Source organism: Muscardinus avellanarius (assembly GCF_963383645.1).
Source record: "Muscardinus avellanarius genome assembly, chromosome: 10".
NCBI classification, from domain to species: Eukaryota; Metazoa; Chordata; class Mammalia; order Rodentia; family Gliridae; genus Muscardinus; species Muscardinus avellanarius.
In genome coordinates this window covers 94,453,434-94,479,009 of record NC_137796.1, presented here as the reverse complement: position 1 = coordinate 94,479,009, position 25,576 = coordinate 94,453,434, and the positions used below count along the sequence as shown (strand labels likewise).

Genomic DNA, 25,576 nt, shown 5'->3' with positions numbered 1-25,576 from the left:
GCTCACTCCTGAGGCCCCTGGGGTGGTTCCCTGGCCTCAGGCTGGCAGGTAGTAGGGTCGGAAGAGGCTTTCGGAGGCACACCCCTGCAGGGCACGGTGGGTGTGCAGGAGCAGCCGGGGGAAGCGGTGTGTGAAGTACTGCACGAAGCCGTCGGGGACCTGGCCCAGCGCCTGCTGTACCTCGGCCGGCAGCTCCCTGTAGTGGTGCTTCTGCGGTGGGAGAGCAGGGAGCCCGGCTCAGCTGCAGCAGGCCTTCCCAGGATGCAGGCCCCCGGCCCCAGAACGCACCTTGTTCCTCATGGCGCGGAGCAAGTCTCGCACTGAGGTCCCCTTGTACGACCGGAACCGTCTCAGATCTGTGGACAGAGAAATGGGCTGCAGACGTGTCCGGGTGGGCTCCTCCGCTCCCAGGGCCACCCAGGGGCCTCTACCTGTCTGCAGCGGCATGGAGATGTGCTTGTGCCAGTTGTCCCGGACCACCTTGCAGCCCCCGGCCTCCAGTGCAGTCGCCAGGGGCCCCTGCTCGGGCTCCCTCTCCAGCCAGTCACTGACGTCCTATATGACCCACAGTGCTCCTGAGCCTGAGTGCGTGCTGTGTGGCGTAGGGGTGCACAGCAGCAAACGCCTCTTGGGTTGGGATGAGCAGGATGGTGGCCTGGGCCGCCCCCAGATGGACCGCCAGCCTGGGAGGCAGGCACTACTGTCTCCATCCCACAGATGAGCCAGCAGGCTCAGAGGCTCGCTCAGCGTCACACAAACAAGGGCAATCTGAATGTGGCCCTAGCAATGAGCTGACAACTCGGGCAGGAAGGAGTGAGCATACTCCAGGGGCAGCCAGGGCAGGAAAGCTGGAGTGGAGTGGAGTGGGCCCTGGGCTGCCAAGATGGAGAAGACGAGTCCAGACTCCTGGTTCAGGGGAGGAGCCGGGCTGCCTGGAACTGGTGGCCGTTTATATTTATTTGTGTGTGTGTGTGTGTGTGTGTGTGTGTGTGTGTGTGGCACTGGGGATTGAACCCTGGGGCATCTTACCTCCACGCTTCACTACTAGCCCTATTTTATTTTTTTTAATTTTGAAGCAGGGTCTTGTTAGGCTGATGAGTCTTACTTCTTGCTGAGACTGTCCTGGAACTTATGATCCTCCTGTTTCAGCTCCCAAGAACTAGGATTACAGGCATGTGCCACCACATCTGGCTCCTTTAATCTTTCTTTTTTTTAGTACTGGAGATTGAACTCAGAGTGTTCTACCTCTGAGTCTCACCCCCAGCCTTATTTTATTTTTTATTTTGAAACAGGGTCTTACTAACCCATGATCTTCTTGTCTCTGCCTCCCAAGTACTGGAGTTACAGGCATGTACCACCAGCCCAGCCTGACTTCCTTTTTCTTGTTGTCCAGGACCCAAACCTAGAACTTTGAGGGGCCTTTCCCAAAATTTCTCTCTGACCTGGAAGAATTGAAGCTGCTTGGCTCTGCTCCAAAAGAGGGGGTGGGCCAGCACCTGCAGAGCAGAGGGCCGGGCCTGCGGTGCGCTCAGCATGGCTTCCACCAGGTCCCGGGCAAGCACCTTGTCTGCAGGGTAGAAGGGGAGGATGGGTCAGGCCTGCGGGCCTCACACCATTCTTCACTTTCTGCTGGCCCCCCATCTCACCATGGGCCTCTTCTTCCAGGTAAACCAGACAGGGGGCCCCTGCCAGGATGTTGGCCTGGCGATACAGGTTCTCTCCGAAGGGGTGGCTGCCACCAGAAAGCACGTAATAGAACACGCAGCCCGCAGAGAAGATGTCCACAGCGGTAGTCTGGGGGCAGAGAGATGGGCGTGAGGAAGAGGCAGGCCTGGCTAAATTCCCTCCTGGGCTGATCAGGAGGTTAGTGCAGATGAGAACTCAAGGATGCTCCTGGGCACCATCTCTTGGATCTAGACCCCCTCCCCTCTACACTGCTGAAGCGGTCCATTGCCTTCATCCCACACCTCTACCCTGCTGAGCTTCTGGTCCCGGGTTCCAGCTGCCTTCCTGCAGGGCGCACACAGTAGCAGAAGAGTGAAGGGGCCAGCAGGAGGCAGCAGGCCATGGTGAGGACTAGAGACCTGGGGCAGGCCTGGCCACAGGGCAGCTGGTCCTCAGCTCCTGCTGCTGATCACCAGGGACTCTGCCAGGGTGGCAGAGCTTTTACAAGAGAATCCAGAAATCTAGGTTTTTTTTATATGGATTTCTCCAACATTAAAATAGTTGCCACTTTTGTGTGTGTGTGTGTGTGTGTGTGTGTGTGTTGGCACTGAGGATTGAACCCAGAGGCATTTTACCTCTGAGCTAAACCCTCAGCCCAATTTTGTATCTTATTTGGAAACAGGGTCTCACTATGTTGCAGAGGCTTCACTAAGTTGCTGCAGATGACTTAAAATCTTCAATCCTCCTATCTCAGTTTCCCAAGTATTGGGATTACAGGCATGTGCCACCATGCCCTGCTGGCTACTACTTAAACAGACAACAAAAAGAAAAGCTGGATCGGGCGTAATGGCGCATGCTTGTAATCCCAGCATTCGGGAAGCTGAGACTGGAGGATTGCAGTTTGCAAAGAGCCTCAGCTACTTAGTGAGGCCCTCCACAATTTAGACCCAGTTTCAAAATACATAAAATATAGGGTGGGGGGTGTAGCCCAGAGGTTGAATGCCCCTGGGTTCCATCCCCAGGTCCCCCAAAAAATAAATAAATAAAAAATAAAAACTGGGATCTCCAGCTAGGCCACCACTTGGCAGCATGCATTCCCTTCCTCTCTCTCTCTCTCTCTCTCTCTCTCTCTCTCTCTCTCTCTCTCTCTCCCTCCCTCCCTCCCTCCCTCCCTCTCTCTCTCTCTCTCTCTCTCTCTCCTCTCTCTCTTCTGGCGGTACTGGGGATGGAGCCCTTCTTCCCAGACCTATTTTATATTTTTATCTGGAAACAGGGTCTCTTAAGCCAGAGAGAGGCTGGCTTCGAACCTGTTCGATCCTCCTGTCTCTCTCCAAGTGCAAGGATTACAAGCATGCGTCACCACACCCATCCTCTTTCTTTTTTTCTTTCCTTGACTTTCTTCTTTCTGTTGTTTGTTTTGTTTTGTTTTTGGCACTAGAGATTAAATCCAGGAGCATTCTACCTTCAGGCTATACCCTCACACAGATTATATTTTTTATTTGGAAGCTATCTTGCTAAGTTAAATTGCTGAGGCTGGCTTTGAACCTATGACTCTCCTCTCAATCTCCCAAGTGTTAGGATTACAGGTGTGCGCCCCCAAGCCCAGCTCTGGAGCTTTCTCTTGCCTTTAGTAGTGGGAGTGGCTGTGCCATGGTTTCAATCTCCATCTGGACACTGACTCCAAAATCTTTAACTGGGGTCCTGTGCTGTTCAGTGACTCAACTGGATTAGCTCATTTTAGCTGAGGCTGGCTTTGAACCTGTGCACTCCTCCGGTCTCAGCCTCCCAAGAACTGGAATTACAAAGGTGTGCCACCGCGCCCACCATCAGTGGCTCTAGATCCCAGCTCCACTTAAAATCGCCTGAGGCCCTACCCCCAGGTAATTATGTCAGGATTACTGGGTGTGGAATCTGGGCATTGATATGTATATATTTTTCTTAGTTCCCCGGCTATTGTGAATCATGGTTTGTATTGTTTTTTGGTTTTTTAACTCAAGGTATCTCAACCCTTGGCACTACTGACATGGACCAGACGATTGTGTGTGTGGGGGCTGACCTGTACAGTAGCAACAGTATCCCGGGCCTCCCCCCAAGATGCCAAAAGCACTTCCCTTCAGGTCAAATGACCCAAAACACCTACAGACATTGTCTAATGACCTCCAGCAGCAAAACAGCAGAGAACCCCTGCCCTACAGGAGAAGGGAGATTATCAGATTATCCCCACCTGTACAGATGAAGAACAGAGTCTTGGAGGGGAATGCCCCCCAACACCAGCAAATGATGTGGAGCCTCACCCAGAAGGAATACAGGGCAGGTGGCTAGACTCACAGGGCTGTCTGGGGGCAGGAGCTGCAGGAGCTCGGGGGCCATCCAGCCCTCTGTGCCGGGGATGCCCGATTGGAGGCTGAAGCTGCAGCGGCCCGCAGGCAGCTTCTTGCAGAGGCCGAAGTCGGAGAGGACCACCCTGCCTTGGCCCTGGCTGTCAGGCCCTGCGATGAGAATGTTGCCGGGCTTCAAGTCTCGGTGCACTATAGGAGAGGGGCAGAGAGGGCGCCGATTGCTGATGGGGGCATACAGGGTGTCGAGGATGGGGACAGGAGGCAAGGGCCTGCAGGTACCTATGTGTAAGGAATGCAGGTGGGCCAGGCCCGACGTCAGCTGCTGCAGCACCATCTCTGGCTCCAGGCCCCAGCGGTCCTGGTCAGGGTTCTCCACATACTGAGCCACAGGGAGAGGCAAAGTGTTACCACCCAGCTCAGGCCTCCCTGGCCTCCCCCGCCTCGAGCTCACCTCCTGCAAGGAGGCGCGGCAGAGCTCCAGGGCGATGTAATGGAACTGGGGTCCCCTCTCGGTGCAGAAGTAGCGGAGCACGTTGGGGTGCCGGTCAGATTCCTGCAGCAGCTGGACCTCCCGCCGGACCAGGCTGAAGCACTCTCGGAGGAGCCGCTTGACGGCCACTGCACGCCCCTCAAACTGTCCCCTGCCAAGTGCGGCGGGGCGAGGGGTTCAGAGAGAGCAGATCAAAGAAAGGCCAGGGACTGGTGAGCGCAGGGGTCCACCTGTCGGCCTTGGAGAGTCTGAAAGAAGGACTCTACAAGGGACAGTGGCCAAAGCTTCGTAAGAGCCATGTCTGCAGCCTGGCTCCAGCTACCACTCACCGGAAAACGAAAGTCCCACCTGCCCCGCGTCCCAGCACGTCCTTGGGGTTGAAGGAAATCTTCCCCACTACGGTGAGCGGCTCCGCTGGGGAAGAGGAGGGCAGGGACTCAGGATGCAGCTCCTCTGTCCACCTTTCCATCCACACCTTTGCCAGGGCCAGGCATCCTCTCTCCCGCCCACCATCTTTTCACCTGCTCAGCCTGATACCGTGGGTGACAGCAAGGACCTGGGTGCTAGGGTTACAGCCCCAGTGCCTGCAGCTGCCGCTCTCTCTGCGTGTAGGGAGGCAAGTTAATTAACCCCTGCGCCTTTAGTGACCTCATCCAGAAAGCAGGGCCAATGTTCATGATCCCACGCTGGATTGATGTGAAGTTTGAATGAATGTAAGGAAAGAGGGCGCAGGGTGGTGTGTGCTGTATCACCCCCCCCCCTTTTTTTTGGCATCTTCTGCTCTGGTTTCTTTGTCTTATTTTATCTCATTATCCCCACCTCCGGCAGTTGTAACTGAATCCTTTCCATTGAGGTTGGACCAGTTTCAAGCAGGAAGGTGGATTTTGGCAGCTGGGAGCAGGAGGAGGGTGAGCGGAGTTACAGAAAAGGCTGGAGCGGGAGGCAGAGGGCACTGCGCTGCTATGCCACCCCGAGTTAGTGCTGGGTGGCGAGGAGCCCTAAGAAGGCCTTGGCTTCTCATTAAGATGGGATCTGTAGGTTCAGATCATTACTGCTCCATCTCTGAGTAGCCTGCGAGGGACTCTCATTCAGACCCATCACATCTGGGCAGGCTGTGTCCTGCTCAGCTCCAAGAGGCAGGATTCACACAGCTAAATGTATATGGCACCCCTGGAGCCGCATGGTGCAGGGGTCCCGAGACCGTGTTCTACTTAGGAACAGCTGCCTGCCTGTCTCTACAATCGTCTCGAAGAAACATGGAAAAGCCAATGAAAATCAGTGTTAGGAATCCGCAAGAAAAGCACCAGGCCCTGCTTCAGGATGATTAAACATCCATTCACATCTCATCCGCAGGACTCGGGCAGTCACCTAAATTGGTATATGCTGGATTCTCAGGAGTGTGAGTGTTCAGGGCCTTCCCGGAAGCACGTTACCCACGCTGTCTCTCTGGCACGCACGAGAGTAGGGTCAGAATTGCTTGGAAATCTGTTGAATAAGCCCTGCTCTTTTGACTCCAGGTAAAGGTCACCCTTCCAGGCCTTTTCTGTACCTCTCATTTGAGGCTGCTGGGGTCTCCATCTTATTGTGGCCCTGCCTTTCCTATTTTTGTTTATTTGTCTTGTTTTTTTGGGGGGAGTTAGTGCTAGAGATTGAATCCAGGGACATTCTACCTCTGAACTATGCCCCTAGCAAGAGACCCTGTTTTAAAAGAAAAAATAAAATAAAATAAGCCTGGAGTGTAGCTTGGACTTAGAACACCCCTGGATTCAATCCCCAGTACCAAAAAAGTAAAACTATATTTTCATATTTATATTTATTATTTATTTATTTATTTTTGCGATACTGAGGATGGAACCCAGGGGCGTTCTACCTCTGAGCTATAACCCCAGCCCTGTTTTATTTTTTATTTTAAAACAAGATCTTACTAAGTTGCTGAGGCTGGCCACAAACCTGTGATCCTCTTGTCTCAGCCTCCCAAGTACTGGGATTAGAAGCGTGTGCCACCATGCCTGATTTAAATTAGGTTGTTTTACGCCGGGCGTGGTGGCGCACGCTTGTAATCCCCAAGCTTGGGAGGTGGAGACAGGAGGATCGCGCTGGTTCGGAGCCAGCCTCGATGGTTTAAGAGACCCTGTTTCCAAATAAAAAAATATAAAATAGGTCTGGGAGTGTAGCCCAGAGGTAGAAGGGCTTCCAGGAACCCCAGTACCACACACACACACACAAAAAAAAAAAATTGTTTTTTTTTTTTCGAGTCTGGGAATGGAACCCAGGGGTATTCAACCTCCAAGCTACAGCCCCTGCCCTATTTTTTATTCTTTATTTTGAAACAGGGTCTCACTAAATTGTAGAGAGCCTCACTAAGTTTTAAGTAGCTGAGGCTGTCCGCAAACCGCGATCCTCTGGTCTCAGCCTCACGAAGGCTGGGATTACACGTGCACTACCAACCCAGCTTTAAATTAGTATTTTTAAACTGATTAGAACAGCTACTATACTTGCCCTTAGCCCAAAGGAAAACAAAGGAAATAGAAAGACCTTCTTAAATTACAGAGGAAGTGTACAGTCTTAAAAGTTTAGTAAGAAAGGCATCAGATTTCTCTGTGTTAATCTGTTTTATTTTCTTGGGCTCTGAAAGTGACCCTCACTGTCACAGGCCCTTCCCCTAGCTCAGTGGATGAAAATCTCTGGTACTGTACATGGCAAGGTGTCTCGGCTGAGCCAGGTCGTGATGTAGGCTCCTTTGTTTTCCCTCCTTGTTACTATCTTCAGTATCACTGTTGCCTACTGACTTAGGTGGATGCCGAGGGGACTCTGGGAAAGAATCCCACCACCTGGCTGGCTGGGGTCCTGTGCGCTAGGGGAGGAAGGGGAAATGGAAGGAGAGTAGCAGGAGGAACTTCAGTGCCCTGGACAGGAACCGCCCGGGGTAACCATGGAATCTGGGTTGTCTACAGAAAGTAGGTCTGCTTCAGAGTCAGAAGGTCCGGGGAGATGAGAGTTTTGGGGTGCAGCGGGGTTATTATTACTTGGACCAAACCTGAGCCAGTAAAATGACAGGAACGGCCACACCTCAGGGCTCAGGCAGCTCCGCTGTGGAGCCCTACACAATAGCTGCCCCTGGGCTGGGGCACAGTTCCGTGGTACAGCATGTGCTTTTTTTTTTTTTTTTAAGATTTAAAGGAGATGGCGACTGAGAAAAGCGGGGCTTAAGAGCCCCGCTAACAACTAATCTCCATTACCACAAAATCAGTGCCTTTCATAGCCAGAAAACACCATCACCAGAGAAACAAAAAAACCACCAGGCTCCAGAGAGAAAGCGGACTGAGAACAGAGCTCAGAGCCACAGAGGAGATACACCGGCCTCACACCCGAGACCGCGGCAGCAGTGCCATACTGCCGGCGGCGGCGGCGACTTCACCGGACGGCCACAGCAAGCCGAGGTGAGCCGCTGCGGAACAGCCAGGTAGGATTTCTCGCCGCAGGTAAAATCTAAAGCTCCCAGTCGCTGAGCTCAGCACATGCTGCAGGGATTCAGAGTGGAAATCAAAACCAAGAAGAAATACGCCAGCCTCACGGCTGAGGGCGTAGCAGCGGCGCCATATTGCCACCGGCGGCAGCAGAAGAGAATTCACCGAATCCAGTACAGCTACATCTGCGTACTCAAGAACAGTGAGTCAAATTGCGGGCCACAGAGGAGAAATCCCAGTACTGTACTCCCTGGGACTTGACCCAGTGGGGGAGGGGCGGTGGCAGAGATATCACACCATAGTAGAATGTGCAACCTGGCACCCCCCACAGTCTAAGGCAGCCTCTATCAACTCTCTGGGTCGGAGACTCTGTGATACAACCCAGTAAAGGAGTAGTGGGGTCTGAGATACTACAGACTGGAGATCCAGAACACCTTAAGTGAAGTCATAGTGACCCAAGGGAAGAACCCAGAGAAGGCACAAACTTCCTAAATCATGGGAAAGAGGAATAATACTGGAGCAATGAATGCCCACAACCCCACAATATCAGAACCCGATAAAATAGAAAATCAGAGATTTCTAGAAGATCAAATCAGGAAAATAACTGTAGAAATAATAGAGGTGCTTCGAAAAGAACTCAGAGAGAGCCAAAAAGAGATAAAGGATGCAATTAATGAAGTAAAGGCCTCAATTCAAAGCACAAACAACCGATTAGACCACATGGAGAACAGAATCTCGCTCTTAGAAGATGATAATTCCAAAAATAAATGCATAGTTTCTAATCTAGGAAAAAAATATCCGATAGCAGGAATCTGATATTGAAGAAATATGGGCCCATTTTAAGAGAGCTAACCTAAGAATAATTGGAATAGAGGAGGGAAAAGAAAGTGAAACCAAAAGGATCAACAATCTCTTCAAGGAAGTAATAGCAGAAAATTTTCCAAACATAGAGCAAGAGGCTGATACACAGATCCAGGAAACTTATAGAACTCCCTTTAGACAGGATCGGAGAAGAGGATCCCCACGCCACATAATTGTCAAAATGACCAATGTGGAAGCCAAGCAGAGAATCTTAAAAGCAGCAAAAACAAAGGGCCAAGTGACATTCAGAGGCAAACCAATTAGAATCACTCCAGACTTCCCAAACCAAGTCATGAGAGCCAGAAGGGCTTGGAGTAACATATTCCAAACTCTGAAAGAAAACAACTTCCAGCCAAAAATTTTCTACCCAGCAAAACTTTCTATCAAATTAGATGGAGAAATAAGAAGCTTCCATGACAAACAGAAACTGAAGGAATTTATGTCTTCAAAACCAGCACTAGAGAAAATACTCAAAGAGATTAACTAAAAAGAAGAAATAGGTAATACACACCAGAACCAGAGAAAAAAGATTTTCCATCCAACAGACAACTAAGATTGGTTATCTGTGGAGATTCATTATTTATGTTAGTCTTTTACCTATCTCTAAATGGTATTGTTTGCCTTTATTGTTGTTAATTTTTAGGATTTCTAGTTGGAATATTAATATACCTTCAGATATAGCATTTGGAAATATTTTATCCCATTCTATTAGTAACTGTTAACTCTGTTTACATTGTCCTTGGATATACAATATTTTTTTTATTTTTTAGGGAGTTTGTATACTCTTCTGTTGCCTGTGCCATTGAAATCATATCCAATAAATCACTGCCAATTTCAATGTTGTGAGGTTTTATGACCCAGATTTTCTCCTAAAAGTTTATAGTCTTAAGATTTATATTTAGGTCTTTTATCTATTTTGAGTTAATATTTGTATATGGGATTAGGTAAGGGCCCAACTTTATTCTTTTCCATGTAATTATCATTTTTCAACAATATTTAGTTAAAAGATTATTATTTCCACCACCAAATGTTTGTGGAAACTTTGTCAAAAATAACTTGACAATATAGGGAAGAATTTAGCTCTAGGCTTTTATTTAACTCCAATGGTTTATATATCTGCCTTTAGAATAGTACTACACTGTTTCAATTATTGTAGCTTTATATGGTTTGAAATCAGAAAATATATATCTTCTAGCTTTGTTCTTTTTCAAGATCGTTTTGGGTATCTAGAGTCCATTTTCCATATTAGGATAGATTTTTTTTTCTGAAAAATAAATATATAAATATATGATAGTTTCACCTAAAAAAATAGAAAAAAAATATTCTCTGGTAAGAAAGAAAGCAAAAAGAAATATTGAAATGTTATCTTTAAGTCATCAAAAGCTTGGTATCAGACAAATGAAACTGTTATGTGAGATTATCATTTTTAAGTTTGGATAAATTGCTATAATACTAGATGTCAACCACTAAGCCAAGCATGGGAGGGAGGGATGGGGAGAGAATGGGGTGGGGATCGGGTGGGGGCTGACTGGGCGATGTGTGTATGTATGTCTACAAAAGTTTGTATCCCACTATGATGTATGAATACAGTGCACCAATAAAAAATAAATAAAAAAAATTTAAAGAAGTTTATTAGAAAGATAGAAATACAGAGAATAGAAATACAGCTCCATACTAGGCTGGCACGGAGGGGTGACTCGACATGAATACACCCAGGATTTTTTTTTTTTTTTTGGTGGTACTGGGGTTCCTGGAAGCCCTTCTACCTCTGGGCTACATTCCCAGACCTATTTTTACATTTTTATTTGGAAACAGGGTCTCCTAAGCCAGCACACGCAGCTGGCTTCGAACCTGCGCGATCCTCCTGTCTCTGCCTCCCAAGCGTGGGGATTACAAGTGTGCACCACCACGCCTGGCTTACAGCATGTGCTTTGCATGTGCAAGGCCCTGGCTTTGATCCTCAGTCACTCATGCATGAACACACACATGCATGCATGCACGCTCACCCTGTCCCTCAGCAGAGGCCCGAGGAAGAGGAGCACATGGGTGAACACGGGGTCAGCACTGCAGGACCCAGCAAAGCTTGGGGAGACTTTAGCTGGAGTCAGTTGATAGCAGGCAGGGCTGAGGCCGGAGGAAGTGGGTTGAGCAGGACCAGAACGTGCCAGCCTGGTTCACAAAGAGACCGAGGTAGCTGCACCGCCCAGAGGCAGAGGAGAGGACAAACTCGTGTGCAAAGCCACCAGGAGTGTTGCATACCATGGGATTCTTTTTTTTTTTTTTTTCTCTCTCTCTCTTTATTGCGGTACTGGGGATAAAATCCAGGGGCTTCTACCTCTGGGCTACACCTCCAGACCTATTTTATATTTTATTTGGAAACAGGATCTCACTAAGTTGCTGAGAGCCTCACTAAGCTGCTGAGGCTGGCTTTGAGCCTGCGATCCTCCTGTCTCAGACTCCTAGTTGTTGATAGAAAGGAGAAAAAATAAGAGGAATTTTTTTTGTCATTGTTTTGTTTTTGGTACCGCAGATTAAACCATAGGGTGTTCCACCTCTGAGCTACGCCCCCAACCCTTTTTCATTTATTATTTTGAGACAAGATTTTGCTAAATTGCAGAGGCTGGCTTTGAACCTGTGATCCTCCTATCTCATATTCCCAATTGCTGGGATTACAGGCATGTGCCACCAACACCTGGTGAGAGAAATGTTTAAAAAGTAACAATCATAGCACATGCTTATAATCCCAGGGCTTGGGAGGCTGAGACAGGAGGATCACACAGGTTCTAAGCTAGCCTCAGCTACTTAGTGAGGCTCTAAGCAACTTAGTGAGACCCTGTTTCCAAATAAAGTATAAAATAGGTCTGGGAGTATAGCCCGGAAGTAGAAAGCCCCTGGGTTCCACCCCCAGTACCACCAAAAAAAAAAAAAAAAAAAGTAACAATCATGCTTACATGATTTACTATTATTGTTACCAACTATGATATTATTTTGACATATGACATATATTCATGTCAAAATCAGCAATATCACCTAGGTACAAGTTAATGTTAATAATGATAGTAACCTCTCACAGAAAGGAGCTATAATGAGGTGGGCCTTATTATTCCCATTTGACAGATGAGGAAACTCGGGCTCAGTGTAATTGCCACTCATTGATATCAACAGATAGTCCAGTTTGATCCATACCCAGTTCTGCCTATATCTAGACTCCTTGAAATTAGTAGCAATGATATAGTCCTCAAAACACCCTCTTTTTTAGCCAGGCATGGTGGTGCACGCTTGTAATCCCCGGGCTTGGGAGGCGGAGACAGGAGGATCACTCAAGGTCAAAGTGAGGATCGCGCAGGCTCGAAGCCAGCCGCACTGGCTTATGAGACCCTGTTTCAAAAATATAAAATAGGTCTGGGAGTGAAGCTCGGAGGTAGAAGGGCTTCCAGGAACCGCAGTACCACCACCAAAAAAAAAAAAAAAAAAAAAAAAACCCCTCTTTTTTATCTTTTTTTGGTACTGAGGATTGAACTCAGGGCTATTCTACCTCTGAGCTAGGCCCAAAGCCTTTTTAAATTTGAAACAGGGTTTCTCTAGGTTCCTGAGGCTCCTGCCTCAGGAACCTAGAGGCTGGCCTCAAACCTATGATTCTCTTGTCTCAGCCTCTTAACTCCTGGGATTCTAGGCATGTGCCACCATGCTCAGCTTCAAAACACCCTCTTACGCTGGGCGTGGTGGCGCACACTTGTAATCCTCGCTCTTGGAAGGCAGAGAGAGGAAGATCGCGCTGGTTCGGAGCCAGCCTCGCTGGATTAAGAGAGACCCTGTTTCCAAATAAAAAAATATAAAATAGGTCTGGGAGTGTAGCCCGGAGGTAGAAGGGCTTCCAGGAACCCCAGTACCACCAAAAACAAAAACAAAAAACAAAAAAACAAAAAACCCAAAACCATCCTCTTACTGTCTTATTTATGCTTAACCACCCCACCATTATGGCTTCTAACAAACTGGCTTTAAAGTAAATCTGCCAGTTCCCTTTCTCTGTTCCTGACTCTACCCGTCTTCCTCATTCACACTCACCTTCAGAATCACCAGACGGATGGATTTGCTCTGAGGGACTTTGAATCTCCTCCTGGCCTAGGGGGGTGGCCCCTGAAAGCTGTGTCTGAGCATCCTGAGAGATGTTGGGGGGGCCTGCGGGCACCGGGGGCATCTGCTGCTGCTTCTCTGCCGGCTGCTATGGACACAAGAGGGTGCAAGAGAGCTCAGACCCAGCTGCCCAGTGATGGGCCCTGCACCTGTGCCTGGGACAGCGTTGCAGGTGAGCATGAACTTCCAGAGCACAGCAGCAGGGGTAGGGATGCTGTTGGGAGGGAGGCAGGAGGCCCAGCTGGATGGGGCGAGGGAGGAGCTGCTGAGCAGTCTTGGAGAGGAGTACACTCCCCTCTAGGAAGACCCTGAGTTGGAGTAAGGTCAGGACAATGGGCTTACCTGCCTCATCAGGAAGAGAATCCAGCCTCCCAGGAGGACGGCAGTGAGGCTGGCTGCCAGCAGGTCTTGGAGTCCCAGCGTTGGATAAAAGCCTGGACTTTTCTTTCGAGGATGCAGGTCTGGGTTGCGAGGTTCCTCCCCATACAGGCTCAGGAGCTAGGGACAAATAAAAACAAAACAAAACAAAACAAAACTTTTACTCTTGGCACTTACTCCCACTGTGGAACCCTATCTGTACTTCATCATCCAGACCAGGGCGGGGCTGAGCTGAAGGGACAGTGTCTGTGTATGTTGGGAACCATGACCCTCTCCATGGTGCTGAAACATCATGGTGCCCAGGACCCAGAAGAGTGGGTGGCCAAACCTAGCAGATGACCAGAATCTCTTTGGAGATCATTTAAAATACAGATTTTTTTTTTTTTTTTTTTTTGGTGAGCTTAGCATGGTGGCACATGCGTGCAAGCCCACTATGTGGGAGGCTGAGACAGGAAGATTACAGGTTTGAGACTAGCCTCCACAACATAGCAAGGACCTGAGCAACTCAGTAAGACCCTGTTTCAAAATAAAAAACCAAGGCCAGGCATGGTGGCGCACACTTGCAATCCCAACATTTGGGAGGCTGAAACAGGAGGATTGCAATTTGTAGACAGCCTCAGCTACTACTTAGTGAGGTCCTTTGCAACTCAGTGAGACCTTGTTTCAAAATAAAGAATAAGCCAGGCGCGGTGGCGCACCCTTGTAATCCCCAAGCTTGGGAGGTGGAGACAAGAGGATCGCGCAGGTTCGAAGCCAGCCTCCCTGGCTTAAGAGACCCTGTTTCCAAATAAAAAAATATAAAATAGGTCTGGGAGTGTATCCCAGAGGTAGAAGGGTTTCCAGGTACCCCAGTACCACCAAAATAAATAAATAAATATAAAAAATAGGGCTGGGGGTGTAGCTTGAAGGTAGAATGTCCCTGGGTTTCATCCCCAGCACCACACACACACACACATGCACACACACACACACACACACACACACACACACACACACATCAAGCCGAGCATGGTGGTGCATACTTGTAATCCCAGCATTAGGGAGGCTGAGACCAGAGGATCACATTTCAAGGACAGCCTCAGCTACTTAATGAGGCCCTTTGCAACTCAGCGAGACCCTGTTTCAAAATAAAGAATAAAAAATAGGGCAGGGGGTGTAGCTCAGAGGTAGAATGCCCCTGGGTTCCACCCCCAGACCCCCCCCCCAATATATATGTATCAAAAGGATTGGGGGTGTAGTTGAGAAAGAATGCCCCTGAGTTCAGTCCAAGTGTCACACATACACACACAAATATAATTAAAAAATACAGATAAGTTGGGCTTGGTGGTGCATGCTTGTAATCCCAGCGTTCAGGAGACTGAGACTGGAGGATCGTGGTTCATGGACAGCCTCACCTACTTAGAGAGGCCCTTTGCAACTCAGTGAGACCTGGTTTCAAAATAAAAAGAATAAGCCAGGCATGGTGGCACATGCTTGTAATCCCAGCTTTCAGGAGGATGAGACCAGAGGATCATGGTTCACAGACAGTCTCAGCTACTTAGTGAGGCCCTTCGCAACTTAGTGAGACCCTGTTTCAAAGTAAAGAATGAAAAATAGGGTAGGGGGTATAGCTTGGAGGTCAAATGCCTCTGGGTTCCATCTCCAGACCTGCAAAAAAAAAAAATAAATAAATAAAAACAAAAAATAAAAAGAATTAAAAAAAATAGGGCTGGGGGTGCAGTTTGGAGGTAGAATGCCCCTGAGTTCCATCTTTAGTACCTCAAAACAAAACAAAACAAAATACCGATAATTATGTTACTAGATGTACATATATCTACCTCCAGAGATTCTGAGTTTGATAGGTCTGGAGTGTGTCATCATGCCCAGCTCTCCTTGACATTTCTAACATTTCTAGCAATAAAAACAAAAAGGTTGTCTTCTCAGTAAACCGAGCATGGTGGTACATGCCTGTAATCCCAGGTCATGGGGAGGCTGAAACAGGAGGGTTGCAGGTTCAAGAGCCAGCCTTAAGAACTTAGTGAGAAGCCAGGCGTGGTGGCGCACACTTGTAATCCCTGCGCTTGGGAGGCGGAGACAGGAGGATCACACTGGTTCGAAGCCAGCCTTGCTGGTTTAAGAGACCCTGTTTCCAAATAAAAATAAAAATAAAAAATAGGAGTGTAACCCAGAGGTAGAAGGGCTTCCAGGAACCCCAGTACCACCAAAAAAAAAAAAAAAAAAAGAAAAAAAAAAGAACTTAGTGAGACTCTTTGCAACCTAGTGAGATCCTGTTTCAAAACAAAAAATTAAAAGGGCTGGGATATTACTTGGAGGTAGATTGCCCCTGGGCTCAATCCCCAGTACCACTAAAATAAAACCAAAACCAAAAAAGTTTGCCTTCTCAGAAGTTGTGTAAGGTCAACTGATCCTCCATTAAAGGTTACTTCTAGAAGCTTGAGGAAGAGATAGATCCATAGGCTGTCCACCCATCTTCTGCCCCCCCATCCCCTCGAACCTTCTAGCACTGACCTCCAAGAAGAGAGCCGGGGCATGGATGCTCACTGGGGGTCTTGTCTCAGCAGCCCCATTCCCCGGGGTGGGATGGACCCTCAGCATGGTGGTATGCAAGACTGGAGGTGGCTCATGGTGCCCTAAGGGACAGGCACAAAAGCCATAGGGTTGAAGATAGCCTCAGCCTCCCAACTCAGAAATTGGGCTGTCAGGTCCTTTATCTTCATCTGCTCCAAACTGGAGCCAGGAAGCTCACCAATGAGCAGCCACTGGCTGGGGACGGCCACACTGCCGGAGGGGTATCTGACAGCGGTGCTGGGTGAGCCCTCTCGCTCCCCTGAGACTTGGAGCGTCACCTCCTCTGTGGTGGGGCCATCCACGGAGGCCAGGGTCAGTCCTCGAGGCTGCAGCAGAAGGTGGGGAGCCAGGAGTAAGGGAGGGCCTCTCCTGCTCCATCCCCTCCCCAGCCCACTCAGAGACCCCGTCGCACCACCAAGGCCACCCCCGTGTGGACCAGTGCTCTGGAGACGTAGAAGCCAGCTTCATCTTTTCCTACATAGAGCGTCGTCCTAAAGGGGGAGAGAAAAAAAGAGAAAGGTGAGTCAATGTTGGTGGGTAGTTTCAGCTACTACTGGACCCATCCAGATTGACTCTGAACTTGGCCACGTGACTTGCATTAGCCAATGAGGTGCTAGCAAAGGCTTAAAAAATGCAGGTACACTGGGCGCTGCCCCTGGTGGCGTTCTTTGGAACCACGTAGCCGTGAGACCACGCGCGAGGACACTCGGTCTCTTAGAAGGCATCAGAGACCCTATGGAGTAGACACAAACCATGCTATTGGACATCTTGGTGAAATATTTCACCAATGGGTGAGTGAATCCATCTTAGATTGTTGGCTCTATCAAGTCACCAGCTGACTATAGGGATCAGAAAAGCCACCAGGCTGACCCATAGAATCTTGAAAACCAGTAAGTGTTTGTGGGCTATTCCGTGGTTAGATAGGATGCCCCCTGAAGAGTTTGTGTATTGAGCTCAAGGTTGATATAGCTAAATCCTGAGGGTTGTAATGTCATGGGTGGCATTGCGCTGTGTTTTTGCATTCCTTTGCTCGCTCACTCTTTTCCTTCTAGCCTCTGTGATATTGAGAAGAGCCTATGCGCTCTCTCCCTCCCTCCGTCCCGCCACCATGTCCTGAGAGCCGTGGTTTCCGGACTCACATGGACCAAACCCCAAATCTCCAAGGAAACCGTGAGTGAGTAAATCTCTCTTCCTCTAAGTGGCGTGGTCAGGTTGACTGGGATACAGTAGTGGAAATGTTGACCAACACAAGAGTTTGCTTGTTTGATGGTGCTGGGGACTGAACCTAGAGGTGTTCTACTTCCAAGCTACTCCCCGGCTTTATTTTATTTATTTTTGTGGTACTAGGGATTGAACCCAGAGGCATTTTTACCTCTGAGCTATACCCCCAGCACTCTCTTTTTAAAAAATTATTATTCTTTATTTTGAAACAGCCTTGCTGTGTTGCAGAGGGCCTCACTAAGTTGCCGAGGCTGGCCACCAACCTGCGATCCCTATCTCAGGTTCCCGAGTACCGGGATTACAAGTGTGCACCACCACACCTGGCTTTATTTTATTTTTATTTATTTGTTTTTATGTGGTATGAGGGATTAACCCCAGGGGCATTTTACCTCCAAGCTACATCCCCGGCAGTATTTTATTTTTTATTTTGAAACAGTATCTCCCTAGGTTGATGCCACCATGCCCAGCTTATTTTTATTTTGAAACAGTCTTGCTAAATTGCTTGATAAGCAACTTGATAAATTACCAAGGCTGGCCTCAAACCTGTGATACTCCTGTTTCGGCCTCCCAAATACTGAGATTATAGGCATGCACCACCACTTTCTGCGGGGGTACAGTATTGTTTTTATGTGGTACTATGGACTGAACCTAGGGGCAATCTACCTCTGAGCTACACCCTCAGCCCTATTTTTTATTCTTTATTTTGAAACAGGGTCTCACTAAGTTGCGGAGGGCCTCACTAAGTAGCTGAGGCGGGCCATGAACCTGTGATCCTCCTGTCTCTGCCTCCCAAGTACCAGGGTTACAAGTGTGCGCCACCACGCCCAGCAGGGGGTTACAGTATTTTCGCGCCTGGTTCAGCTATGCTGGTGAGTCATGTCTGAACATCAAGTCTGGCCACTGGGCCTGAGCTGCAGTAACTCCAGAAGCTCGCTCCCTGGATCCCAGGTGTGGTACCTACAGAAGCTGGGTGTCCAAGGCAGAGAAGTCGGTGGCCGTGTCCTGGGGCCCTGAAGCAGGCAGCCGGATGTGGCCCCAGCGGAGGGCAAGGAAATGCAGGGTGTCTCGAGCCAGCGTGAGGTGGGGCAGCTGGTGCAGGCCATCCTGGTGCCATGTGTAGACACCCATCACGGGCACGCCCAAGTCCTGTGTCCACAGCACTGTCCCGCTTCCTGGGTCCACGGTGAGCAGCAAGCCCATCCCACAGGAGGCCAGGTGACTCATGTCTGCCAAGAAAGATGGCTGGGGAGATGTCAGAGAGCAGCCGGGTGGAGGGGCGGAGGGTGTGTGGAGGTCCAGTAGGGTCACTCGGATGGCCTTTAGGAAGGTCAGTAAGAGTTCATGGGGTCACCCAAAGATGACTCGGTTGTGTGAGTTGCTGGGTCACCTGACAAGAGGTACTTCAGGATGTGGGGTGGTCAGACATGGTCAGACTGAGGTCCCCCCAGGGTGGGTCATCAGCGTGGCCCGCAGGAGTGTGGTCACCTGAAAGTCACTGGGTGTGAAAGGGTGCACTAGGGTCCCGGGGGTCTCTTGTGTTCATCAGGATTATCTGCATGGGGTCTCATGCATGAAGATTGAGTCAGGATTTAGGGGTTACTTAGGGGTACCTGTGAGGTCCCTTGGGCAGTTGGGTAGGACAGGAATAATATCCAGGGATGGTCAGGGTTACCTGGGGTCTACTTAGGAAAAGGTCACTCGTGGTCACCTTCAAGAGTCAGCAAGGATGTGTGGGCATTGCTCAGGGTGTGTGGGGGTTGCTCAGGGTCACTTAGGATGTGAGGAGTCACTCATGGCTAACTGGTTAGGGTCATTTGGAATATGGAAAAGTTGGCATGCTGAGGCCATGCTCAGGGCTCTGAGGGTGGCTCAGCCTGGGGGCCACGGCGGGTGAGCTGGGGTCATCTACCAGGGGTGTGTCATCCAGCAGGTGAGGGGGTCTGCAGGTCAGAGGATGGGTGGTACATGGTCATGGATGCCACTCAGGGCTCCCTGGGTTGGGGACCTGGCTTCAAGGTGGGGCTGGAGGAAGGTGGCACTCACATTTCCCAGGTGATCTGTCCATGGGGGTGGCTGAGTAGCGGCGGTAGGTGGTGTTCCAGCGCAGGGCCGGGGCCTTCGGGTCGTGCATGGTGACTGTGTACTCTGGGGCCGCCCAGAAGCAAGCTTACCAGACATGCCCATGTGATGTTACCCTCGCCTCCACTCCCAGCTTTATCCTGTGTGTTTGGGGGGGGGCTCCCAAAGCACCCATCCCACAGCTCTGATGAGCATCACAATGGCAGAGACCAGGACCATTTTGTCTACTGCTGCACCCCCAACTCCTTGGTTAGTGTTCAACAAAATGTTTGCTGATGACTGACAGAGGGACTGGCTTGAATTCAACTTGGATACCAACTGACAGCCTTGGGTAGAAAAAGAGGGGTGCTGCCCTGAGCTTAGGGAACAGATTGAGCCTGACTCACGTGTTCGGCCAATGTAGAGATGAGGGGTAGAGAGACCCTCTGTGCTCAGCGTCGTCTGGGTCTCTCCTGACTCGGGGTCTACCACAAACCAAGCATCCTGCTTCCGCCCTGCAGAGAAGGCAAGTTAGCCAACTTTCAAGAGGGCGCAGGAGAGGGCGCCTGTCCTGTGGCTCCAGCCCCACGCTGTCTTTGTGGCTCCAGCCCCACGCTGTCTTTGGTGACCCAGGTCCCCATCCCTGCCGGCCGGACCTGGACGCCACAGGCTGGAGGGATCCTCACCTGTGTAGAAGACCCCATCGGAGCTGCGGCAGGGAGAGGAGTGAACCAGCTCCGGGATGGTGAATGGCAGTTTCTAAGGTGAGGGAAAGGCCCAGGAGGCGGTAGAAACAGAAATACACGCACGGCACTTAACTGCACCCCGCCAACCCTTCTAAGGTTGACCCATAGCAACCTTTTTTTCTTTTTTTGTGGTACTGGGGATTGAATCCAGGAACATTCTACCTCTGAGCCATTCTACTTCCAGCCCTAGTTAATTTTTTGTTTTTGTGGTACTGGGAATGGAACTCAGGGACAAGCTCTAAGCTACATACCCCAATCCTGTTTTATTATTTGTTTTGAAACAGTGTCTCACTAGATTGATGAAAGTCTCACTACTTGTTGAGGCTGTCCTTGAACCTGTGATCCTCCTGTCTCAGCCTCCCAAGTACTGGAATTACAATTGTGCGCCACCATGATTGGCTCACTCTCTACCTTTTAATAGAGAGACAGTCTTCCTGCAATCCTCTGAGCCCAGACTTACGTCCTCTGCAAGACCGCCCCCCCCTCTACCCCTCTGTCCTCCGGCTGATGGAAGCCTGGTCCTCGCCATCCCAGAGCACTGTAGGAAACACACCATTAATCCCTGTTGTTTCTGGGTCCCCAAGATGTACAGGCTGCCATCAGCTGGGTCTGAGAGGAAGGCTGTTCTGTGGAGATGAACATGGAGAAGATGGGGTCACTTAGAGGGTTTTCAGGAAGGTCAGTAAGAGTTCATGGGGTCATCCAAAGGGTTTCATGAAGGCTCCCATTCCCTCTAATTTCTCAGCTAATGGGAGCCCATCTTTATAAAAAATATATTATTATTATTATTATTATTATTATTATTATTATTATTATTGGTACTGGGGTTCCTGGAAACCTTTCTACCTTTGGGCTACACTCCCAGACTTATTTTATACTTTTTATTTGGAAACAGGGTCTCTTAAGGCAGCGCGGCTGGCTTCGAACCTGCGCGATCCTCTTGTCTCTGCCTCCCAAGCGCGGGGATTACAAGCGTGCGCCACCACGCCCGGCTTATTATTTCTATTTTAATTTTTGTGGTATTGGGGAATGAACCTAGGGGTATTCTGCCTCTGACCTACAGCCCCAGTCCGTTTTATTTTTTATTTTTATTTTTTGTGGTACTGGGGATTGAACCCAGGGGAATTCTACCTCTGAGCTACACCCCAGCCTTTATTTTGAAACAGGGTCTCACTGCGTTGTGGAGGACTGTGAACCTGCAATCCTCCTGTCTCAGCCTCCCAAGTACTGGGATTACAAACTTGCACCACCATGCCTGGCTTATTTTTTATTTTGAAATAGTTGCTGAAGTTCTTACTAACTTGCTGTGGTTGGTGTCAAACCTGTGATTCTCCTGTCCCAGCCTCCCAAGTATTAGGGTTACGGGCATGTACCACCATACCTAGCTAAAAATAGCTCCTTTTTATTGGTACTGGAATGAAACCAAGAGGCATTCTACCTCTGAGCTTATTTATTTATTTATCTTTGGTGGCATTAAGAATTGAAACCAGGGGCATTCTACCTCTGAGCTACATCCCCAGCCCTATTTTATTTTTGTTTTGAAACAGATTTTCACTAGATTGATGGAGGCCTCACTATTTGCTGAGGCTGTCCTCAAACCTGTCATCCTCCTGTCTCAGCCTCCCAAGTACTGGGATTACAAGCCTATATCGCCACACTTGGCTTGTATATATATATATATATATTTTTTTTTTTTTTGGTGGTACTGGGGTTCCTGGAAGCCCTTCTATCTCCGGGCTACACTCCCAGACCTATTTTTACATTTTTATTTGGAAACAGGGTCTCCTAAGCCAGCGCGCGCGGCTGGCTTCGAACCTGCGCCATCCTCCTGTCTCAGCCTCCCAAGCGCGGGGATTACAAGCCTATATCGCCACACTTGGCTTGTTTATTTATATTTTGAAACAGGGTCTCACTGAGTTGCGGAGAGTCTCCCTAAACTGCAGAGGCTGGCCTTGAAACTGCAACCCTCCAGTCTCAAGCTCCCAAGTATTGGGATTCTAGGCCTCCCTCACTATGCCTGGCAGTAGGAAACATCTTGAAGCTCCAAACTCTCCCTGTATATTACATCCAGACTTGTTCTCTTCCCTTCTTCCGATGTGCCCTCTCTCCAATTTCCAGACAGTTATGGCTCCCCCAGCTGCAAGCCTCCCCCTCCTTCAAAGGTTCACTCACTCTGTGACGTACATCGGTCCTTGGATGATGGGATCTGTAGGGACAGGGACGGGGAGTGTGAGTCCCTTTTGGAGTCCCGCTGGCAAGCGTGGCCCATGCTCACTGAGGGCTTGCTGCGGACCGACAGACACCCTGCGCAGCGTCACCAGGAACACAACGGCATCTTCCCCAGAACCCTGCAAGGGGGCTCACCTCCCTTTGCCCACTTCAGAGGCACCGAGGCTCAGGAGGTGAGGCGAAGTCCCCAAGGCAGCACAGCTGCTAAGCGCGGAGGGTACGCTAAGACCCTGGTTTGTTGGGTTCTTAGTTCCCAAGAGACACTCCACCGTGAGCGCTGCCAGACGAGGGGCCGAGAGGAGAGAAATGGCAGCCGCTTACTCACCATCCTTCAGCGTCCACTTCAAGTCCCCCGTCTGCTTGCTCAGAGCGTGGAGACTTCCGTCCAGGGTGGACACGAGCAGGAGGCTCTCGGGCCTGAGGGTCTGCCCCTGGGGTGGGAGATGGGGTGGCTCCCCTGAGGGACCTGGGACCACCTGTCCTCCTACCCCAGACAGGGCTGCCCATGACTCCACGCTCCCAGAGGGGACAGAGGAGAGGAGAAAGGATGACCCAGGGAAGCTGTTATCTCCATCTGTCATACTGTGGGGTGTGTGTGTGTGTGTGTGTGTGTGTGTGTGTGTGTGTGTGTGTGTTACAGTTCCAGGGAGCTTGGCTCCCATTGTGTTTAAATTCCAAGCTGGGCATGGTGGCATACAAGGATCACAGGTTTGATCCTTGGAAAATTTAGCGAGACCCTCCACAACACAATTTTGAGACCCTGTTTCAAAATTAAAAATTAAAAACAGAGCCGGGCGTGGTGGCGCACGCTTGTAATCCCAGTGCTTGGGAGGCCGAGACAGGAGGATCGCGCAGATTCGAAGCCAGCCTCAGCTACTTAGTGAGGCTCGCATCAATTTAGTGAGAGTCTATTTCCAAATAAAATGTAAAATAGGTCTGGGAGTGTAGTCTAGGACCTGGTCTCTTTCTCCTTTGCCGCAATGCCTGCCTCTTTGGAAATAAACCTTTCTGCCTCCCCAAACCGGCCCAGCGGCTTTGAGTGCCAGGCTCCCGCAGGCCCCCTGAACCCCAGCTGGGGGTAGCTGTGGGGGCTGGGGGAGTCCTGAAACTTCCATCTGGCCCCCGCTGGGCTAACTCACCTGCTCACCCCTCCTTGAGCAAACAGGGTGAGGCAGAGCTCACAGCAGGAACCCTAACATCCGGGTGGCCCAGCCGCACCCCTGCAGAGGCCACATCCTGCTTCTGGACCCTTGGGTTTGGGTCTGAGCCAGTGGTGTCCAGTGGAGAGGGGCCAGCTACCTTCTAGCCCCTCTCTTTCCTGAAGCTTGATTTATCTAACTGAGCTGGGCATGGTGGCGCATGCTGGTAACCCCAGTACTTGGGAGGCTGAGAGAGGAGGATTGGAGATTCGAGAACTTAGAGAGACTGCCAGCAACTCTTTCAAGATAAAAAATAAAAAGGGCTGCGGATATAGCTTGGAGGTAGAAGGTTCCTGGGTTGGTTCAGTCCCTGGAAATAATAATAATAATAATAGTAATTATAATAAGTTAGCTATCCACACATAGCAGAGGGGAGGCTGGCTTAGAGAAGAGACCCCAGACTGACTACCACACCAAGTTTTGTTTGGCCATCATAGTTTTCTTTTTTTATTTTTATTATTATTATTATTATTATTATTATTATTATTATTATTATTTTTTTTTTTTTTTGGTGGTACTGGGGGTGGAGTCCAGGGGCTTTTCTACCTCTGGGATACACTCCCAGACCTATTTTATACTTTATTTGGAAACAGGGCCTCACTAAGTTGCTGAGAGCTTCACTAAGTAGCTGAGGCTGGCTTTGAACCTGTGCGATCCTCCTGTCTCAGCCTTCCAAGTGCGGGGATTACAAGCGTGCGCCACCACGCCCGGCTTTGGCCATCATAGTTTTAAAAATGTATTTTCAAACTGCCAAAAATTTTTTTTTTTTTTGGTGGGATTGAACCCAGGAGCAAATATTCTACCTCCAAGATATACCTTCAGCCTTATATTGAAATTGGGTCTCACCAAGTTGAGGCTGAGGCTGGCCTCAAACCAGCAAGCTTCCTGTTTCAGCCTCCCAAGTTCTGGGATTACAGGCGTGCACCACCACCACTAGGATTTCACTTTTTAAAAACTCCGTATTTTCTGATGGTTCTCATTTCGATCGTTTCTGCGAACACCAAATCTGGCTCTAATGGGCTCCCGTTATTATTAGAGAACGATGGATGGACCCAAAATCGGAGTGGGGCTGGGGGTTCAGGTGCCCCATTCCATTCTGGGCTGGGCAGCTTGTGTCTTCTGGCTGCATTTCTGAGAGGCAGGACTGCTCTTCTGGGGCGAGCATGGCTGAACCAGGTCCAGGTCACAAATCCCAGAGGTTCTGAACCTGAGGTCCAGTAATAGGTAAGAGAGGGTGGTGGTCATGAAATGTCTGAGACCCTAAAACTGGGCGAATAGGCACTTTTCTCAACAGAAGATCCTTAGGTTGTCTTTGCCTTTTTTTTTTTATTTTTATTTTTTTCCGGTACTGGGCATGGAACCCAGGGGCATTCTTCCTCTGAGCTACTACACCCCAGCCCTATTTTTTTATTCTTTATTTTGAAACAGGGTCTCACTGAGTTGCAAAGGGCCTCATTAAGTAGCTGAAGCTGGCCGCAATAGGCGATCCTCTTGTCTCAGCCTCCCCAATGCTGGGATTACAAGCCAGCGCCAACAATCACCCGGCTGGCCGATTGTCTTTTTAAAGGGGTCCGGGGATCCCCCAGAAATTGTAAGAGGCTTGGCTTTATTGGCAGACCGCCCCCTCCCCTCCTTCAGCCTAAGCCCGCTTCCCGCCCTCCCTGCTGCAGACGAGGCGGGGTGCTCCGGCTACCTGCGTCTGTCCACGCTGGCACCTCTCCCTGGCTAGGAGAGGCGAGTGACAGTCCCCTACATTTGGGAGGTTTTCACCTCCGGCCCCCAGGGGTCCCTTGGAGGCGACCCGGGCTCTAAGGACCAAAGGAGGCGCGCCCCATTGCGCTGCTTCTCCGCAGCGCCCCAGCCCCTTGCCCCGCGCACGACCTCCTCGGCTCCGCGTCCGCCCCGGCTCTCACCTGCGGCCCGAGCAGTGTCGCCAGCTGGAGCAGGAGCCCGAGCGGGGGCCACGGCCGCGACCCCCGGGCCGCGCTCGCCATCCCCAAACAGCGGTGCCAGGTCCCTCCGGGATCCCAGGGACCGCGCAGCCCCCCCCTCCCCCAACCCGACCCAGGAGGAGACTCCGCCCCGGGCTGGGCCGGCTGGGGACGCAGTCTTGGGCGCAACCTAGTCCAAGTCGCCTCCTCCCGCCGCCTGCCACCTGGATCCTTGCTGCGGTCTCTCCCACCCTGTCACCTACCGGGGCTCGCTCTGAACTCTCCTGGAA

General features: G+C 50.1%; 1 protein-coding gene across 2 annotated transcripts; it reads right to left on the bottom strand.

Annotated features, from left to right (window-relative positions):
* Positions 1-36: 36 nt before the first annotated feature.
* On the bottom strand, positions 37-25,349 carry ERN2 (endoplasmic reticulum to nucleus signaling 2; the record flags this gene model as incomplete). 2 transcript variants are annotated; one of them, XM_080702677.1, is made up of 22 exons in its annotated part: positions 37-210; positions 289-356; positions 432-555; positions 1,443-1,567; positions 1,647-1,794; positions 3,994-4,193; positions 4,284-4,383; positions 4,456-4,645; positions 4,824-4,908; positions 12,888-13,044; positions 13,299-13,454; positions 15,843-15,964; positions 16,081-16,228; positions 16,315-16,393; positions 18,085-18,349; positions 19,167-19,268; positions 19,589-19,696; positions 19,868-19,940; positions 20,481-20,553; positions 22,100-22,133; positions 22,482-22,587; positions 25,269-25,349. In XM_080702677.1, 22 exons carry the CDS (start codon positions 25,347-25,349, stop codon positions 37-39), a joined length of 2,718 nt encoding a protein of 905 aa, XP_080558803.1. The 2 variants fall into 2 exon arrangements, with proteins under 2 accessions (XP_080558803.1, XP_080558804.1); XM_080702678.1 differs by having other exon boundaries at positions 12,888-13,029.
* Positions 25,350-25,576: the final 227 nt, after the last annotated feature.